The sequence below is a fragment of the Microcaecilia unicolor genome, chromosome 3 (assembly GCF_901765095.1).
Source record: "Microcaecilia unicolor chromosome 3, aMicUni1.1, whole genome shotgun sequence".
Taxonomy (NCBI): domain Eukaryota; kingdom Metazoa; phylum Chordata; class Amphibia; order Gymnophiona; family Siphonopidae; genus Microcaecilia; species Microcaecilia unicolor.
Window position 1 is genome coordinate 457,057,083 of NC_044033.1, and position 21,746 is coordinate 457,078,828.

The 21,746-nt window shown below is 41.3% G+C and overlaps 2 protein-coding genes across 2 annotated transcripts in view; one reads left to right on the forward strand and one right to left on the reverse strand.

Annotated features, from left to right (window-relative positions):
- Positions 1-21,746, forward strand: part of MCPH1 (microcephalin 1) — a 629,434-nt gene that overhangs the window by 395,782 nt on the left and 211,906 nt on the right. The gene's annotated exons all lie outside the window — the stretch shown is intronic.
- Positions 1-21,746, reverse strand: part of ANGPT2 (angiopoietin 2) — a 248,444-nt gene that overhangs the window by 144,555 nt on the left and 82,143 nt on the right. The window contains exon 2 of the mRNA XM_030198945.1: positions 2,344-2,499. Within this exon, the coding sequence (XP_030054805.1) occupies positions 2,344-2,499 (156 nt within the window). The remainder of the gene's footprint in view (positions 1-2,343; positions 2,500-21,746) is intronic.

Below are 21,746 nucleotides of genomic sequence, written 5' to 3' on the forward strand. Positions count from 1 at the left end.
GGAGCTTGGTCTTCATACTCTAAAGTTCCTCTCTTTTTACCTTTTGTACTATTTGATCTTATTTTTTTGTGCTAATGCTATAACTGGGGTTCTCCAGCCAACCAAGCTGTATTCCTTATGGGATATGTGCACTGCATCACGAGCTGTCAAATATGCTTATATATAGTGCCATACAACACTGCTTCTCTTGTTGCACCTAATTTGATTATATACTCATTTCATATTTGCTCAAGACCAAAACTTGATATATCCCCTAAATTTAAGAGTACTTTTTTTTACCATTTATATGTGTAACTTGAACTAGATATATATACAGTGCACTCCATTTAAGTGCACGTCAGATAAACGCATGCTCTATTTAACTGCATGCCGTACTTCGGTCCCGTTTTTGGCACCATCAATTTCTATGGGGACAAACTTCGGTTTAGTGCACCACTGATAAGTGCATGATTCGCTTATATGTATGATTCAAGACCGCTCCTCTGCAGGAAAGACTCCGCATAAGCGCGCACATGGAATATGGAAGCCGATTGGCGCATGACAACCAACGAGGTTTCAAATTTACTGCCTCTTTAACTGCCACAGGCAGAATAAGCGAAAGAATGTTGTTAGGGCATACACCGGGGTCATCGTTGCGGCGGAACTGTAAGACTTTAACACTGGCTGAACGAATAGACGTTCTTAAAAATTAGAAAACAAACAAAGTCAAGCATCTATTGCTAAAGAATATGGTGTCAATCCCAGTCAAATTTCACGTGTCTTGAAGCACAAAGACCAGCTTCTGGAAGACTGGCAAAACAATGCAAATCCACAACGGAAACGAAAACGGGTGGGAAAAGCTGAGGAGGTAGAAGATGCTCTTCTTCGGTGGTTTTCTCAAGTCAGGAGCAGACAGTTTCCTGTCAGTGGTCCACTGCTTATGGAGAAAGCTAACCAGCTAGCTGAAAGTCTTGGACTAACTGAATTCAAAGCCACTGTTGGATGATTGGAAAGAAAGAGAGGAACAGCATAAAATTCAAGAAACAGCATGGTGAGAAATAAGACGCTGAAAATTGGGTTGTTTCAGTTCTTCCTACTATCTTGAATGAGTTTGCACCTCGTGACATTTTCAATGCTGATGAAAATGGTCTCTACTGGCGAGCGATTCCTGATGGAACACTTGCATTCAAACATGCCGAAACTACTGAAGGCAAAATATCGAAGGACCGACTGACAATCCTCCTTTGCTGCAATATAGATGGGAGTGAGAAGTTGGAACCCCTTGTCATTGGAAAGAGTAAACAGCCCCGTTGCTTCAAGAAAGTTAAGCGACTTCCTGTGTCATACGAGGCTAACGCAAATTCATGGATGACTGGGGAAATTTGGAAGCAGTGGCTAAAGAAGTTAGACACTAGAATTCGGGCACAAAACTGTCAGATTTTGCTGCTTTGTGGTAATTGTGCTGCACACAGGGATGATGTCAGGCTGTCTAACGTCAAGGTGGTCTTCCTGCCACCAAACACTACCTCTCTGATCCAACCTAAGGATCAGGGCATAATAGCCAATTTCAAACAACATTATCGGGCTCTTATGCTACATCATCTGATGAGCGTTATGGAAGACCAGACTGGCAAGGATAAACGTGCTGTTGAACTGGCTCGTAATCTATCACTGTTGGATTCCCTACATATGCAGAAAGAAGCCTGGAATCATGTTACACAGGCAACCATTGTGAACTGCTATAAGCAGGCAAGCTTTGTTAAGGATGTGGAGAGGGACGAAACAGATGCAGCTGTTGCAAACGCATCAGATGAAGAGGTTATTGACATCCCAGCCGGTATTACTGAAGAGGAGTTCCATCGCTACATAGCTGTTGATTACGATCTACAAACAGCTGAAGACAGCACTGATGTCAAGATATGCGCCTACATGCAGGCAACAATGGCTGATGATGGAACAGATGAAGAAATGAGCAGCGAGGCACATGCTGACGAAATTCAACAACCTCCTCCTGTCACTTTTGCAAGAGCGCTGGAGAGTCTCATCACCATGCGGGCCTATCTGCAGGCCACTGGATGTCAGTGCTATGACAGATTTTACCGTCTGGCAGACGTAGTCTATGGAACTCGCCAGACCCAAGAGTGTACAGAGGACTATAACTGATTACTTCAAGTAAGCCTAATGTCAGTTAACTGAGACTGTCTACTGTACGTATAATAATAAACAGTACTGTACATATGTTTATCAGATGTCAAGCTTCTTTGGGTCACAACGGTTAAGTGCACGCTCTGGTTAACTGCATGCATTTCTTTGGTCCCAGACCCTTGCACTTAAGCGGATTGCACTGTATATACAATTACTTACCTGTGCTTCAACATCAGTTAATTTGCGAGTTTGTTCAGCTGTTCGATTTAGTAGGTTGGTACCAATCTCAATCATTGCTGCAGTATGGTTCTGTACAGCATATTGTTGCATCTCTACCATCTCTTTTTTCATGTTATCCTGGATATAACTCTCCAGCTGTGTAAAGAGAAATATTGAGAGAAATAAGGTTTAATATTACCAGAATCTAATACTTTTGTATAGAAAATAAAAATTCTATAATGTTATTGTAAGGAATTTTGAATGTTCTGATGTTTAATTACTATAGTCTTAATTGTTTTGTCTTAAACCTTCAGTTTGAGCGCCTCTGGTGAAATGGTTCTGTGGATAATCATAATAACTTGTTAAAATGTAACTTTGACAAGTACTTGCACTAAATTGTCTCTCATAACAGTGTTACTAGCACAAATACTAAAAATTGATTAGAAACTGTACTCTTCTATACTTTTCTTAACAATACAGTACTCTTCTATATTGCATGCTTTATACAAATTTCACTGTTTCAGTGTGAGAAAAAGAGGTGCAGTTAGGGTTTACCACTGGCTTGCATAAAATAAGTCAAAAGCATGAGAAAAAAAGATGGGCTCCCAGTTAAGATTTGAAAACAGAAAATCAGAAGGATATCAACGTCTGTGGGAGATCTATGTGCTTTAGCTCCTTACTGGATTCTTCAAATCTCTTTTAATTTTTAAGTGTTTTTATTCAACTTTTTCCATAACAGTAGTCCAACAGCCAAGTCAATATCTCAATAATTACTACTACTACTACTACTTATCATTTCTATAGCGCTACTAGACGTACGCAGCGCTGTACACTTGAACATGAAGAGACAGTCCCTGCTTGACAGAGCTTACAATCTAATTAGGACAGACAAACAGGACAAACAGAGATAAGGGAATATTAAGGTGAGGATGATAAAATAAGGGTTCTGAACAAGTGAATAAGGGTTAGGAGTTAAAAGCAGCATCAAAAAGGTGGACTTTTAGCTTAGATTTGAAGACGGCCAGAGATGGAGCTTGACGTACCGGCTCAGGAAGTCTATTCCAGGCATATGATGCAGCAAGATAAAAGGAACGGAGTCTGGAGTTAGCGGTAGAGGAGAAGGGTGCAGATAAGAGAGATTTACCCAGTGAACGGAGTTCCCGGGGAGGAATGTAGGGAGAAATGAGAGTGGAGAGGTACTGAGGAGCTGCAAAGTGAATGCAGTTATAAACTATATGCGGAAATGGATAGGAAGCCAGTGAAGTTACTTGAGGAGAGGGCTAATATGAGCATAACGACACCGGTGGAATATTAGTCGTGCAGCAGAATTTTGAACAGATTGAAGAGGAGAGAGATGGCTAAGTGGGAGACCTGTGAGAAGCAAGTTGCAATAGTGTAAGCGAGAGGTGATAAGAGCGTGGATGAGGGTTCTGGTAGTGTGCTCAGAAAGGAAAGGGCGAATTTTGCTGATATTATAGAGAAAGAAACGACAGGTTTTAACAATCTGATGAATATGTGCAGAGACAGAGACACACCCAGTATTTTCCTTCTGTCCAAAAAGGGACTTAACCCCATCTGCCCTGCAACCCCTCCCCCCTCCACCTGTGCCCAGTAGATATCCCATCCTTGGAGGGGGCTCCCTGGGTGCAGTCTCACTTCAGGTTTTCCATTACATACACTTCTCTCATTCTCATATCCATTCTGTATAAGTGGGGGCAGTCATATATTTCTATGCCACAGGCACACGTTTATTTTAATTTATTTAATACATTTATTTTCTGCTCAGTCGCAACAATTCTTGGTGGATCACAATTACATACATAATCAATTTAAAAAAACATGTTAACATTTAAGAAAATAAAAAAATATATAAAACATTTTTAAAATTTAGAAAACTCTGCCATTTTAATAACATATTCTCATACTACATACTAGACCCCGCTAAATGCTTGCAAAATAAAAAATAGTTTTCAGTTCTTTTTGTATAATCCCTTCTCCATTGTTATATTAAGCCCTAAATACCTCAAACACCTCTGAGCCCATTGGATGGCCAGATCCCTTCCCTCAAGTTAGGCAGTCCTTGCCTCCAATTTTGCATAACTCACTGTGAACCATAATACCTTCCCATACTCATCTATCTCATTTAGAATACTAGGCAGGGAGAGGCTGGAGTCTGCCACTGTCAACATCACATCATTGGTAAACAGGCAAATTTTATATTCCCCCTCCCCCCAATGTTAACATTTTTCTGAATTGATTCCATGACCATGGCAAATGACAGGGGCGAAAGGGAGAAAAATCCCCCAACCCCCTTTGCTTTAGAGATAAACAGAAAACGCCACCTCACCATATCAAATGCTTTTTCCACATCCGGATTCAAGAGCACCAGAGTAATTTCCCCCTGATGGACTATCATGCCAAGTTAAAGATCATATGAATTTTATCCAGCTGTTCCCTTCTCATCACAATGTACTATCTATAGAAGCCCCCTTGCCAGCCAAACAGCTAATGTCCTGCTGGTTTCAACAGTGAAATGGGGAAGTGCGAGGCACAATTCACTGGATTCTTCCCTTTCATTAAGATTGTAGTTATGGATGCCTGCTTCATAGTATGAAGCGATTTTCCTCCCTCTTGAGCTATATTAAATAGTTTCACCAGTGATGGAGCTATTACCCTCTTATAAACCTTGTAGAAAATAGCAGAAAAACTATCTAGCCTTGGAGCTTTGCTTACCTTCAAGTTATCTTTGCAAGTAGTCACTTACTGCCACTCATTTCTATAACACTGCTAGATGTATGCAGCTCTGTACACATTATATACAGCTACTTTCTCTGTTCCCAGGGGGCTCCAATCTATATTTTTTATACCTGGGACAATGGAGTTAAGTGACTTACCCAAGATCACAAAGATCTGCAGTGGGAATTGAACCCAGGTTGCCAGGATCAAAGCCCATTGCGCTAACCATTAGGCAACTTCCTCCTGCCTTTATAAGGCTCTAGTGTCCTCTGGTCCCTATTTACCTAACAGGACCTCCTTCAAATATTCTTCTTCTTCTCTCCTCTTCTGCCTCCCCACCATCCTCCATTTCATCACTACACAGACCCTGTTAAAAGTCTGCAAAGTTCCATATAATATCCTTCAATTAATGAACCATCCTCCCATCTGCTGCTGATATTTTTGCAATATCATTAAGAGCTCCTATTCTCTTCAGCTTGTAAGCCAACAATTTATCTGGCTTATTCCCCTTTCTCAAAATAGATTTGCTTCACCTGCTGCCAGTAAAATGCTAGATGTCTCACATGTAACTCTTAAAGCTTTGCCCTTGTTTCCTGCAACTCTTTAAAATACTTTGGGTCTCCTATTTGTTTGTTTATGTTCTCCAACAATCTCCCTCAATTCCCCTCCCCCTTTCTTAGCCATCCATTGTATCAACTTTCCCCTAATCACTTTAAAGCTCTTTCAGACCATAGCTCTTGAGTCTCCCCATTACCATTCACAACAAATTACTTGACCATAGCATTTTTCAATATCTTGGCAAAGAAGTTGAGGGTCCATCTTTTCCCATTCCTCTTCCTCCCCAAAACCCTCAATCCCCAAATCACCAGTGTATGATTAAGAAACTAGTTCATACCCTCTTCTATTTACCAAAAAGTAATCTAATCTGGAACAGACATCATGCTGGTGGGATTAAAATGTATAATCCCTTGCTGAATGACACCTCTTGTGCCACAAATTGACTAATCCCATATTTTTCATGTATCATATCAGAATCTCCCTATGCTTATCCTTCCCCAACTCTCCCTCCCCCCCCCACCCAAAATTATCCACCTGGGATTGTCAAACTAAAATTCCCCCTCCCCCCTTGATCACACCCTGCCACTTCTACCAGAACATTTATTTTATTGTATTTATTTAGATTTTGCTCACACCTTTTTCAGTAGTACATTCAGGTACACTGGATATTTCTCTGTCCCAGGAGGGCTCATAATCTAGCATACGCAGAACACGCAGACAAACTTGGGTTCAGCCAAGGGAAGTCTTGCCTCACCAATTTGTTTCATTTCCTTGAAGGTGTGAAAACACATGTGGATAATAGTGAGCTGGTTGATGTAGTGTATCTAGATTTTCAGAAAGCTTTTGACAAAGTTCCTCATGAGAGACTCCTGAGAAAGCTTAAAAAGTCATGGAATAGGAGACAATACCCTTCTGTGGATTAGGAATTGTTTATTGGACAGAAAAGAGAGGGTAGGATTAAATGGCCATTTTTCTTAATGGAGGAGAGTGAACAGTGGAGTGCCACAGGGATCTGTATTAGGACTGGTGAAATTTAACATATTTATACATGATCTGGAAACGATGAGTGAGGTGATTAAATTTGCAGATGACACAAAGCTATTCAAAGTTGTCAAAACGCATGCAGATTTTGAAAAATTGCAGGAAGATTTTAGGAAACTGGAAAACTGGGCATCCAAATGGCAAATTAAATTTAATGTGGACAAAAGCAAAGTGATGCACATCGGAAAGAATAATCCGAATCATAGTTACCTGATGCTAGGGTTCATCTTAGGAGTCAGCACTCAAGAAAATAGGTGTCGTTGTAGACAATACGCTGAAATATTCTGCCCAGTGTGCGGCGGTGTCCAAAAAAAAGCAAACAGTAGGCATAGGAATTATTAGGAAAGGGATGAAAATAAGACCAAGAATATTACAATGCCTCTCTATCACTCCATGGTGCGACCTCACCTTGAATATTGTGCTCAGTTTTGGTTGCCATATCTCAAAAAATATGTAGTGGAATTAGAAAAGGTTGAAAAAAGAGCGACCAAAATGATAAAGGGAATGAACTCCTATATGAGGAAAGGCTGAAGAGGTTAGGGCTCTTTATTTTAAGACAATATTTATGCCCCGTTACTATCCTTTTTAATGCTCTTAGCTGTTACAGTTAAGTTTCTACCTCTAGAAGAACATTTCAGTTTGAAACTATGGGGGGAAAGGGTTGTACGCTATGGAAATTAGTTAATAAAGCTTGCTGCTGCTGCTGCTTCTTTTATTTTTTTTTTAATGAAGATTTAACTAGGCCCTCCTATGTCTTCTAGAGTGTGCACTTTTGTACAATAGTACATGCTATTAATGACATTCCCCGACAAAAAGTTTTTGTAAAACCCACAAAACTGCATGAAAAATCCCATAAATGACATGGGAAACTAAACAAAACAAAAAAGCTTGGTTTGCATGCCCCCAGTGTTCTATCTCAGACAGTTTGAAATTTGACCCCATGATCTAAAAATGTTTTTTTAATATGGTTGTCAATTGATTTGTTCATTTTAAGAATGGTTCTAAATTATCCAAACTTTTAATAATCTTATTTCTAGATTTTAAAGATTCATTGCTGATTTTATAAAGGTAATATATTTGAGAAAACCATTTACAGCCATCAAATCTAATATAATAATTTGCTCCTGCAACGTTCCAATGTCTCTCACTGCGTTTGTAACCATCGTAACCAGGGGGAGTGATGGGGAGGGGAGGGGAGGGGGAGGAGTAGGGGGGTTGAGGGGGTAAAGGAGGGGGGAACAGGAGGGGGGAGGGGGCCCTGGAACCTTGCTAGCGCCCGTTTCCTTTCTGTTTGAAACGGGCCTTTTTTACTAGTATTTAATGAAAATGTAATATTTAAAAGTTACAAAATGCCCATTTTCTATCTTTTGAAATATTGATAAAAAATAACTAGGCAATTCTATAACTGGGTGCATGCAGTTACTTATACAAAATTCATTTATTTGAAGTTTGAACAAAGAACCTGAACAAAAATATTATAAGTGTAAAGTGATACATTTTCCATATATTATGTCATTTGTATTTATTTTGAAGCTGGTACATTTTCACCAACTCTGACTCCAGCCAAAATTGCTTGTGACCCCACATGGCAAGCACTGCATTCTTTATATATAGAGAAGGAGAGACTTGGAAATTTGTGCATACTAAATAGCAGGTGTAAATACATATGGATACTTTTTATGAGGTAATTTTCAAAGGGAAAGTATGCACATATTTGAAATTGATATAATTTATGCACATACTTGCTGCACACATTGGGTGGCCTATTACAAAATTAGTTTCTCTACAGCTTTACATTTTTTCTTTCCTGCTACTTTGAAACAGAATTTTACATTATCTATGGGGACTTTTGTTAAAGTACATTAAGCACTTAACACAGTAATTAGCGCAGCCGTTACCACATGGCCGCATCAAAAGTTAATGCTGTGATTTGGTACGTGCTAATTCTCATTTTAGCATCATAATGGAAAATGAGCTTGGAATTCACCTTGCACTTTGCTGGGCACTAACTGTTACCACTAAGAATTATGCAGATCGCTTACCATCTCAGTAAGTCATAGTTGTTTAGGTAAACATTCAAGCTATGGTCACTGTCAAGATTGTTTTATATTATGTGAAGGAAGGAAGCTACTGTGTCAAAGGGTTGGAATTATCCATAAGCTAGTTAGGAATGTATAGATGTTCGAATGTACCTATTTTTGTTATTTTGTAATGGGCTGGGTAGAGTAGTGGTGGGTATTTTGTTTTGTGAATGACTTTGGGTTTTTAAGGAAGTGATTAATAATGAATAAATAAATGATTGTCACGTTCATCTGTTCCACTATATTAAGGATTTCATAGACCTCTCTCATATCTCCCCTCGCCTGGCTCTTCTCCAAACTGAAGAGCACCAACCTCATTCCATCCCTTTTGTCATTTTGGTCACACTTTTCTGTACTTTTTATAATTTTGCTATATCTTATTTGAGATGCAGCAACCAGAATTGCACATAATACTCAAGGTGTTGTCACGCTGTGGAGTGACAGAGGCATTATGGTATCTTTTGTTTTATGTATTTTAGTTATTTATTGTTTCACATTCATTTACTGCCTTTTTGAAAAAAATTCACCCAAGGCAGTGTTCATCAAGAATAGACCAGACAGATGTTATAGACAATTACAGCAATGAAAACATTCAAACAGTATGCATTATGGTATGATATGCTACTTACAAGGTCAACAAAATACATATTAAAAGTAGGGCTGCATTTTGATTAAAGTAAATAGTCACAATTAATCACACAATTAAAATATTGTGATTAATCACATGATTAAAGACAGTATCAGAAACCAGCAAAGAAAACTAACTGTATTGTCTTATTAACCCGTAAGAAGATTCCCCAGATGACCAGCCAGCCTGCCAGCATCTCCCATCTCACATGATGTCCCCATTCCCCCCTCCCCTATCCAGCCTGCTAACGTCTCCCAATCTCTTTCCCCCCCCCCCCCCCCCCCCCCCCCCCCCCACACACACACACACATCTGGAAAGTGGGAAGATCGGCGTGTTCGAGATGCTGCAGTGTGATTAAAGTTACTAGCAGCAGGAGGGGACAGAGAGGCTTATGAAGATCAAGGGAAAGATGGATGGTGAAAAGTACAGCCATATCCTAGAGGAAAACCTTTTCTAGTTTTCCATGCTCTTGTGAATGGGGAAATGATTAACACATCAGCAAAACAACAATCATAAGCAAAAACAATGGAGTGGTTCAGCAAGGAGGTGGTGAATATTCTTGAACTGCCCAATCAAAGCTTAGGCCTGAATCGAATAAAACATCTGTGGAAAGACATGAAAACTATGGTTCAGATGATCCCCAGCCAGCTTCAAAGAGCATGAATATTCTGCCAAAAAAAATGGGCAAAAACGCCCTCATATCTCTTTTCAAAGTTGGTAGACACTTAACTCAAATGACTTTTTCTAAGCTGTATTAGGTGTTAATGTGCACCTAAAATTGTGTACCATGGGATCTGCGCAGGCATTCTGCAGTAAGTGACAATTTAGCACAAGCTAATCTATGTACTAAAAATATTTTCTATTTTTTCGGGGGGGAGGGGAGAAGGCATGTCGTGGACGTTCCTACCCTAATCAGCGCAGCTACATTACCATGGACTACCTGGTTAGCATAGGATTATTGCGTGAGCTCTTACTGCCTACAAAATGGGTGGTAGTAAATACTCATGTGGTAGTTTTTGTTTTTTTAATGAGACCAAACAAACAGGGACTTGATGCAATGAAGAATGCAACACAAGGAGAATGAGTTTGTTTTGAGCAACACACATTGCCAATCAGAATTCTTTGTGTTATCCTGTTCAGTGTCAGAGCGCCTAATCGTTTTAATAGCTCGATGCTCTTTACTAGTTATTGATCCCTTTGGAATACCAATCATCACTGACCCCAGAAGCAGGCATTTGCCAAAACACGGCCTAAGTTGGGTCTCCTAATAAAGATTGCTCTCCACACCGATCCTTGAGGCCCACAAAATATTTTTAAAATAGCCACATGCTAATGGCAACATTTTTTATAATATGGGAATAACAAGTGAAGTAATTCAATTTGCTAATGACACAAAGTTGATAAATCGCAAAAGGATTGTGAAAAATTGCAGTAGGACCATATGAGACTGTGAGACTGGTCAACCCAGATGGGAGTTGTGAACAAGCGCAAAGTGATGCATGTAGGAAAGAGGAACCCAAACCATAGTTACGTGATGCAAGGTTCCACATTAGGAGTCACTGCCCAGGAAAAGGATGTAGGTGTCATTGCTGAAGATACGTTGAAACCCTCTGCTCAGTGTGCAGCGGTGGCTAAGAAAGCAAATAGAATGTTAGGAATTATAAGGAAAGGAATGGAAAACAAAACTGAAGATGTTATAATGCCTTTATATCGCTCCATGGTGCAACCACACCTCGAATACTGTGTGCAGTTCTGGTCACTGCATCTCAAGAAAGATATAGCAGAATTAGAAAAGGTACAGAGAAGGGCAATGAAAATGATAAAGGAGGTGTGATGACTTCCCTGTGAGGAAAGGCTAAAGCAGTTAGAGCTCTTCAGCTTGGGGAAGAGACGGCTGAGGGGGAGATATGATAGAGGTATATAAAATACCGAGTAGTGGAACAGGTAGGTATGAATTGTTTGTTTGCTCTTTCCAAAAATACTAGGACTAGGGGGCACACAAAGAAGCAACTAAGTAAAATTAAAATGATTTTGAGAAAATATTTCTTCACGCAAGGTGTAACTAAACGCTGGAATTAATTGTTAGAAAATGTAGTAAAAGCAGTTAGCTTAGCAGGGTTTAAAAAAGGTTTAGCTAAGTTCCTAAAAGAAAAGTCCATAAGCCATTATTATTAAGATGGACTTGGGAAAATCTACTGCATATTCTACGATAAGCAGCATAAAATCTATTTTGCTGTTCTGGTATCTTGCCAGGTACTTATGACCTGCATTGGCCACTGTTGGAAACAGGATACTGGGCTTGATAGACCTTCCTTCAGTCTGTCGCAGTATGGCAATGCTTATGTTCTTTTGTTATTACTTTGTAAAAGCATCCCTTAGTACTTAGTACAGATCCAAACAAAAAAACAGAAAACGGGCCTTTAAAAATGGAACACAGTTCTTTAATGAATGAGCCTTGACAAAAAGACCCGATACGGGCCATGTTTCGGTGACTAGCACCTGCGTCAGGGGTCACAGTGATGACGTAGAAAACTTGGGGAATAACTCGAATATATTCCTCTACTATATATTATTCCTTACCCCACGTCTCATATAGTAAAAGCTACAAAGCAACAAGGCACTTTCACTTTCTGTATCCAAATGGATGAAACAAACTTGTACTTTGTTTTTTGAATTGTGTTTTTAGACAAAACATTGTGAGAAATATACAAAGCTGTGACCAGACATATAAGACACTACAATGGCTAAACCTTGCATATAATTTAAGCAAGTCAGCACCATGGTGAATTCAGAAAAAATATTAACTTTCATAGCAAAATGTCATCCACAAAGCTACTAGAAAAATGTCATCCGCAAAGCTACTAGAAAACAAGATAAAAGGACCTGAAGTTAGATTAAGCTAAAACTGTAGTAACAGTGGCATATACTTATGTTCAGATTTAATACTATGTGTTTGGATGTAAAACCATTCATGTCATTCTTTGTTGTTGCATTTCATTGTAAATAATGAAATGTGACAGAAAAATATGACTAGTTGCCAAAAGAAAGAGAGACTTAATCATATACTGACACACTTTCAAAATATCACATTATTGCCAAGTTGAAAAAAATATGCAAGGTTAATTCTGGTAGATGAAATAAAAACATTTACAGCGTGTGATCAAAATATTTTTAGGTATCTGTTAGTAAGTGTTCATTACTAATGAAATCAAAAGTGATGGTGGTGAAAGGGGAAGTAAAAACAAAATAATACAATCAACTGGATGTGTGTCAGTGAAGGACCGTGAGGTCTTCATCTATGTGACAGAGCTTGCCAGGGCACTGTCAGATTGATGAATAAGAGGTTTCAGACACATCTTTCGGGTTATGAGAACAGCACAGCTGAGCAGCTGGACACATGAAGGAGGCAAGTGCAGCAATATACAAGCATTTATATGTTCCTAATCTGATTAGTGGCATGTTTTCAGGGGTTGGGTGCCAAAAAGCTCTATTTTCTATATTGTTTTTTAAGTGGGGTCATCTTTTGTTCATGAAGGCAGTCTTTTGTATCATAATGTGCTACACATGGAATCTCAGCCATTCTTTCCTTTCTGTGATCATTTATATCTTTATCTGTTTATTTTCCTGCCCTTCCAACAGTAGATCAGAATGCTTTCATCCTATTCCAATATTCTATACAAAGTTAAGGAAATGGGGTGGTTCAGTACCAAGAACAGCCAACGATCAGAATGCTGTAGGAATTTTCTGATCTCCAAGCCACCTATGGATTGCGTTATAATCAAGCCTATAGATATCTTCAATTGAGAAAATTATTTTGACACTGAAGCAGAAGTAGTCTTCCTTATGCAATCTGGATCGGACCTTGCATGTTATCTCTTGCATATACACTCACTTGATCCACTCTCAGCATTGTCAGCTATTGCCTGTCCAGTATTTATGGGAACAGGAATTGCAAGTCACCTTGAAATGACTGTCAATGGTCTCGAATAAGGCTGCAGGTTAATCACCCATTGCAGTAAGCCTTTATTCTTCAGTCCCTTTATTTTGTTATTCACAAGGTCGTCTGGATTCCCGTCAAGTCTTGCTCAACTAAACTCCATTCATCACCTAACTATTGGAGATGCCAGCCTGCCAATGGTATTCTATATCCTATGCTGTTTGCTTGTCCTGCATTGCATTCCTTTTGGTCTGAAGTTTGGTCTTTGATCTGTACTATTCTACCCACATCTGGCTCGCCTCCTACTCCATAGTGATCCTTCGTTCAGCGGCATGTGATGGAGACCTTGAGCCCCAGTGTAACCTGTTCGATATTATGTTAGCGGTGGCACTTAAAGCTGTATTAAACCGCTGGAAAAATTGTACTCCAATTTCTACTTCTCACTGGTGAAACTATTTGGGCCAATTGGCCCAATATGAAAATTGAATTGCAGAGAGATGTGCACTTGCTTGTCATCAGGCGTTGTGATCCCCGCTTTTATTGGTCTGAGAGTCTTGACTGTTTTTATTCCAATGTACATCACTCTCTTGGTTTGTGCTTACTATTCTTGTATCTCAGGGCTGTTGCCCTGTTTTTTGTTGTGCAACTTGTTGCAAAATTTGTTATGAAAACTTTTCTGTAGTTTAACTACACCCTAATAATTAATGAGCTGCATTACTTACATAAGAACATAAGAGTAGCCATACTGGGTCAGACAAATGGTCCACCTAGCCCAGTATCCTGTTTCCAACACTGGCCAATCCAGGTCACAAGTACCTAGCAGAAACCCAAATCGTGGCAACATTCCATACTACAGATCCCAGGGCAAGCAGTTGCTTCCCCATGTCTGTCTCAATAGCAGACTATGGACTTTTCCTCCAGGAACTTGTCCAAACCTTTTTTAAACCCAGATATGCTAACCACATTTGCCACATCCTCCAGCAATGAGTTACAGAGCTTAACAATTTGTTGAGTTAAAAAATATTTTCTCCTATTTGTTGTTACGATTGTGGTCGTGACCCCTCTCAAACTTACCTTATTTCTGGTGGTCAGCTTCTTAGCTGGCTTCTGTCTGTTCTTCCTGAGTTAGCTTTGTCTCTGTCTCTGTGTGCTGGCTGCTTCCAGCTTGGCTCTAATTACTCCACTACACTGCACCTGTGTGTGTTAAGCCTCTCTGTGCTTCAGTATGCTTCTTGCCTGTGTCCAGGAGGTGTGACATCATCAGTCAGAGCCTTGATAAGGAAGTGGTGTTCTTCCTTTCAAGGCCTTTGCAAACGCCAAAGGTCCAGGTTAGTGTTGGTGCAGTTAGCACTTCTGCCTTGTCTTGCTTGCCTTGAATCCTATCCTGATTCCAGTCCTGTTGGCTCCCTTTCCCTCCTGTCTGAGAACCCTGTATTCCTGGTGCAGTTAGCACTTCTGCCTTGCTCTTGTCTGGGTGCCTGGTGACACTTCTGAATCCTGTCTGCTTTTGGCTCCCTTTCCCTCCTGTCTGAGAACCCTGTATTCCTGGTGCAGTTAGCACTTCTGCCTTGCTCTTGTCTGGGTGCTTGTGGCACTTCTGAATCCTGTCTGCTTTTGACTCCCTTTCCCTCCTGTCTGAGAACCCTGTATTCCTGGTGCAGTTAGCACTTCTGCCTTGCTCTTGTCTGGGTGCCTGGTGGCACTTCTGAATTCTGTCTGCTTTTGGCTTCCTTTCCCTCCTGTCGGAGAACCCTGTATTCCTGGTGCAGTTAGCACTTCTGCCTTGCTCTTGTTTGGGTGCCTGGTGGCACTTCTGAATCCTGTCTGCTTTTGGCTTCCTTTCCCTCCTGTCTGAGTACCCTGTACCCCTGTCTGCCTTGCTTTTGTCTAGGTGCCTGTGGGCACTTCTGAACCCTGTCTGCCCTGCTTTTGTCTAGGTGCCTGTGGGCACTTCTGAATCCTGATTCCTGGTGTTCCTTCCAGTACCGGTTTCTCTCCAAGTCCTGCCGGCTGCCTGCACCCAGAGGCTCAACCCCTGGGGAACGGCGGCTAAGTGTAGGTGAAGCCTGGTTCTAGTCCCGTGTGTTCCAGTTCAGTGCGTACCAGTCCGGTGTGTTCTAGCCCAGTGTTGGTTGGTGGGTTTTTCCTGCTGCTGCCTCTCCTCGTCAGCAGCCCAAGGGCTCATGATTACTCCAGAGTCCGTTCCTGCATGTTTTGAACCTGAGAACCTAACATTTGTTTTAAAAGTATTTCTGTATAACTTCCTTGAGTGTCCCCTAGTCTACACTCAGGATTTTGTAGACCTCAATCATATATCCCCTCATCTTTCTCTTTTCCAAGCAGAAGAGCTTTAACCTATTTAACCTTTTCTCATATGAGAAGAGTTCCATCCCCTTTATTATCTTGGTCGCTCTTCTTTGAACCTTTTCTTATTCCATTATATCTTTTTTTGAGATATGGCAACTAGAACTGAACACAATACTCAAGGTGTGTTTGCACCATGGAGCAATACAGAGGTATTATAATATTTTCAGTCTTATTCACCATCCCTTTCCTAATCATAGCATCCTGTTTGCTCTTTTGGCTGCCACCGCACACTGAACAGAAGATTTCAGCGTATTATCTACGACACCTAGATCTTAAGAAAAAGATCTAGGTGTCGTAGATAATACGTCCAAGGTGGACCCCAGCATCAGGTAACTATGAGTCGGATTGTTTTTTCCAATGTGCATCACCTTTCATTTATCCACATTAAATTTCATCTGCCATTTGGATGTCCAGTCTTCCAATTTTCTAAGATCTTCCTGCAATATTTCACAGTCTGTATCTGTTTTAACAACCTTGAATATTTTTGTGTCATTGCAAATTTAACTCATAGTTCCGATTTCCATATCATTTATAAATATATTAAATAGCACCGGTCCCAGTACTGATCCCTGCGACACTCCGCTATTCACCCTCCTCCATTGAGAGAAATGACCATTTAACCCTACAGTCTGTGTTCTGTCCAATAACCATTCCTAATCTACACCAGAACCTTGCCTCCTAACCCATGACTTTAATTTTCTCAGGTGTCTCTCGTGAGGAACTTTATCAAAAGCTTTCTGAAAATCTAAATACACTACATTAACCAGCTCACCTTTATCCACATGCTTATTCATGGCTTCAATGAAGCAGATTGGTGATGCAAGAATGCCCTTGGCTGAACCTATTCTGACTCTGTCCCATTAAACCATGTTTGTCTATGTGTTCCGTAATTTTATTCTTTATAATAGTTTCCTCTATTTGCCCAGCACTGATGTCAGGCTTATCGGTCTGTGATTTCCCAAATCATTCTTGGAATCCTTTTTAAAAGTTGGTGTCACATTGGCCACCCTCCAATCTTCAGGTACTATGGGCAATTGTAACGACAGGTTACATATTATTAACAGCAGATCAGCAAGCTCATATTTGACTTCTTTGAGTACCCTTGTGTCATGAAAAGCCTAGCCACCCACCTGGGGTTACCCCGCTGCCACTTAAAGGGTCAACCCCCAGCGCAGCTCAGGTCTGCCTGCACCTGCTGCTTGTGCTCTACACTAGCACCCTCCTCCCACTGGCTGGGTCACAGCTGCCTCTCGGTGAGTCTCCCACTCTCAAATTATCACCAGTGATTTCTGGGTTACTGGGCCACACTCCCAGTGGTCCCACTGTTCCCAGAAAGCACTTACAGACCCAATACACAAACCACCAGGATTCTTTATCAATCTGTAGAGACAGAGGCAATAAACAATTGTTTATTGTCTTAAATTATATTGAACAATAAACAAAAAATGTGCAATCAGCAAACAATAACAGGTAACTGAAATATGGATCAATTATAACACTAACTAAACATTTGTTTAGTTTCTAAAAAGTACCTGGGGAGATCAGGACATATATCTGCTCACCAGTTATCAAATGTAGTTGGGTGTTTTTACAGGGCTTCAGCAAAGAGCTTTCTCTTCTCCAGGGCTGAAACTGAAGCAACAGCCAGCAACTGCTGGGTAATTTCAAACTCCAGGCCAATCAGAGCCCAGAACAACGTTTGAGAAAAGCTGGTTATATCCCTGCAAGGCACTTCCTATTATCTGTGTGATAGCTAAAAGAAAGGCCCGTCCTCTGTAACAGCTTTAAGCATAAACATGCACCACCTGCTGGCCAAACTAGAGAAATGCACTTCAGAATTAATTTAGGCAGTATACAGGCTTAAAACACACTGTTCCGTCACACTTTGGATGTATCATCAAAACGAAATCGGAGGAATAGACTTCAGCAGTAGCATAAATCATGCCCAGAGGCATCAGAAGCTATTGGATCTCTTAAATTGCACAGCTGTTCCAAATCCTAGCTCTCTTGTGTTATCATCAATCATTTGCCTCTGAAGTGCTAACACAATTTGAAAAATATATATTTCACCATTAAATATCTTTCCATGTATTAAACTAATGTCAAAATGAATTCACAAATTAAGCTATAAAACTATGACCACTTAGCTTAAGCCACTTGTGTGGAAACTGTGCTGAGAGTTGGAAAGCGGGGCTGGTGGTTGGGAGGCGGGGATAGTACTGGGCGGACTTATATGGTCTGTGCCCTGAAAAAGACAGGTACAAATCAAGGTAAGGTATACACAAAAAACTAGCACATATGAGTTTATCTTGTTGGGCAGACTGGATGGACCGTGCAGGTCTTTTTCTGCCGTCATCTACTATGTTACTAGTAGGCTCATTTTCAAAGCACTTAGCCTCCCAAAGTTCCATAGAAACCTATGGAACTTAGCCTCCCAAAGTGCTTTGAAAATATGCCTCTATGTCTACTGCTGTTCTGGGCATTTTGGACTATGTGACCTGCTTTGGGGGATCATAATGTGGTCACAAAGTTTGTATTCATTCTTGCCTACGCCAAGCCTAACTTGGCAGTGGCTAACTAAGAACCTTGGATGCATGCCATCCGGTCCAGGTGATTTACTAGTCTTTAATTTGTCAATTTGGCTCAGTACATCTTCCAGGTACACTGAGATTTCTTTCAGTTCATCCACATCATCACCCTTGAAAACTATTTCTGGTACAGGCACTTCACTTACATCTTCTTCCGTAAATACTGAATCAAAGAATTCCTTATATTACATTACTTTACATTTGGGGCTTATATCCTGCTAACACCTTTTCATTTCTAAGCGGTTTACAAACTGCTTATAGGGATATAGAGATCAGAACATTCCTCTGAAAATTACAATGCTTGCTTTGGAGATAGGCAGTAATCTAATTACAATACATATTTTTTATATAAAAAAGTTTTATCTTTTTCGGAACGTGAGATAAGATTGTGTGGGAGAATTCATTCCAGTAATGTCTTTCCAAAGTCTGGCTGCTTGATTGGCAAGAGATTTGTCAAAGAGCGCTAGTCTCTTCTTACTCTTAGATGAGGGAAAGTTAAGAATTTGTCAGCTTCTTGTCTCCTAGATCTGGTTAAGGTTGCAAAGCAGAAATGAGCTAGTAGATAGCTGGGAATCAGTCCTTGCAGTGTTTTAGAGAGAAAGCAAGCCAGTTTGAAGAACACTGTTGCCTCAGTGAGGAGCCAGCGTAGTTTGATGTAGCAAGGGAAGACTGTCGAATTCTGATAGTCTGAAGATTAGTCTGACCGCTGTATTTTGGATGGTTTGAAAAGTTTTTGTGCAGCCCAGGCAGGGCCGTGCCTAGGGTCTCTGGCGCCCCCCTGCAGACTATCAGTTGGCGCCCCCCCCCCCCCTGCAGACTATCAGTTGGCGGCGGCGGCGCGCCCCCCCACCCCCCTCCCCGTGAAAATGATCGCTCACCACTTGCCACACTGACAGGAATTGTCAGCAGTATTCTTAGAAACAGATTGCTATACATTGCAAAATAAGATAACAGATGTAAATTCTCAAAGTGGACATATTCCAAACACTAAAATGAAAATAAAATGATTTTTTCCTACCTTTGTTGTCTGGTGACTTTCTTTTTCTGATCATGCTGGCCCAGTATCTGATTCTGCTGCTATCTGTCCTCTTAACTCCGTTTCCAGGGCTTCCTTTCCATTTATTTCTTTCCTTTCCTCCTTTCTTCTTCATTTCTGGTCCTCAGCTTCTGCCTATTTTCTTCATCCATGTGCAGTTTTTCTCCTCTCTTCCTTTTCCCTCATTTCATCTCCTTCATCTTTCTTCCCTCCCCTCTATGTCCAGCAATTTCTCCTCTCTCCCTGAGCCCTGCCCTCCCAATCCATGCCCATCCATGCTCCTCTGGCCCCTGCCCCCTCCATTCATCCTTTTCCAGCAATTCCCCTCTCTCCCTGAGCCCTGCCCTCCCAATCCATGCCCATCCATGCTCCTGTCCCCTGCCCCCTCCATTCATCCTTTTCCAGCAATTCCCCTCTCTCCCTGAGCCCTGCCCTGCCAATCCATGCCCATCCATGCTCCTCTGTCCCCTGCCCCCTCCATTCATCCTTTTCCAGCAATTCCCCTCTCTCCCTGAGCCCTGCCCTCCCAATCCATGCCCATCCATGCTCCTCTGTCCCCTGCCCCCTCCATTCATCCTTTTCCAGCAATTCCCCTCTCTCCCTTCCATGACCCCCCCTCGCATCCATGCTCTCGTCTCTCCCCTGCCCTCTCGCTCCCATTGTTCAACTGCCCGCCCTCTTCTCTCCCCCCAACATTCCTTTTCTTTTTAAATTTACCTCCATAGCGGTTCCGGCAGCGTCAGTGAAGGAGGCGGCGCTCCCGACGTCGCTAGCCTTCCCTTTGCTGTGTTCCGCCTTCTTCTGACATCATTTCCTTGACGTCAGAAGAAGGCGGAACACAGCGAAGGGAAGGCTAGCGACGTCGGGAGCGCCGCCTCCTTCACTGACGCTGTGCTGCCGGAACCGCTAAGGAGGTACATTTAAAAAGGAAAAAAAAAAGAAAAGGGATGTTGGGGGGAGGGCAAGCATGGTGCGGCGGCGCCCCCCAGAGGGAAGCGCCCCCCTGCCATGCTTACCTTGCTTACCGTGTTGGCACGGCCCTGAGCCCAGGTATATTTTAGGGCCCTGATTACTAGGGTGTGCTAGCGTTTTTAGCATGTTCTAATGCTACAGACACCCATAGGAATATATGGGTGTCTCTAGCGATAGTGCTTGCTAAAAACGCTAGCTAAACGCAGCTTAGTAAACAGGACCCTTAAAGTCAAGCCAGTTGATATTGTGTATCTGGATTTTCAGAAGGCGTTCGACAAAATACCTCATGAAAGACTCTAGAGGAAATTGGACAGTCATGGGATAGAAGGTAGTGTCCTATTGTGGATTAAAAACTGATTAAAAGATAGAAAACAGAGAGTATGGTTAAATGGTTAGTATTCTCAATGGAGAAGGGTAGTTAGTGGGGTTCCCCAGGGGTCTGTGCTGGGACCGCTGCTTTTTAACATATTTATAAATGACCTAGAGATGGGAGTAACTAGTGAGGTAATTAAATTTGCTGATGACACAAAGTTATTCAAAGTCGTTAAATCGTGGGAGGATTGTGAAAAATTACAAGAGGACCTTACGAGACTGGGAGACTGGGCGTCTAAATGGCAGATGACGTTTAATGTGAGCAACTGCAAAGTGATGCATGTGGGAAAGAGGAACACGAATTATAGCTACGTCATGCAAGGTTCTACGTTAGGAGTCACAGACCAAGAAAGGGATCTAGGTGTTATCATTGATGATACGTTGAAACCTTCTGCTGACTGTACTGCTGTGGCTAAGAAAGCAAATAGAATGTTAGGTATTATTAGGAAAGGAATGGAAAACAAAAATGAGGATGTTATAATGCCTTTGTATCGCACCATGGTGCGACCGCACCTCGAATATTGTGTTCAATTCTGGTCGCCTTATCTCAAAAAAGATATAGTGGAATTAGAAAAGGTGCAGAGAAGGTGATGAAAATGATAAATGGGGTGGGGCGACTTCCCTATGAGGAAAGGCTAAAGCGGCTACGGCTCTTCAGCTTGTAGAAAAGGCGGCTGAGGGGAGATATGATAGAGGTCTATAAAATAATGAGTGAACAGATAGATGTGAAGCGTCTGTTTACGCTTTCCAAAAATACTAGGTCTAAGGGGCATGCGATGAAGCTGCAATGTAGTAAATTTAAAACTAATCGGAGAAATTGTTATTTAACTCAACGTGTAATTAAACTCTGGAATTTGTTGCCAAAAAATGTGGTAAAGGCGGTTAGTTTAGTGGAGTTTAAAAAAGGTTTGTACGGCTTCCTAAAGAAAAAGCCAATAGTCCAGTATTAAATGGTCTTGGGGAAAATCCACTATTTCTGGGATAAGCAGTAAAGAATGTTTTGTACTTTTTTGGAATCTTGCCAGGTATTTGTGACCTGGATTGGCCACTGTTGGAAACAGAATGCTGGGCTTGATGGAACTTCGG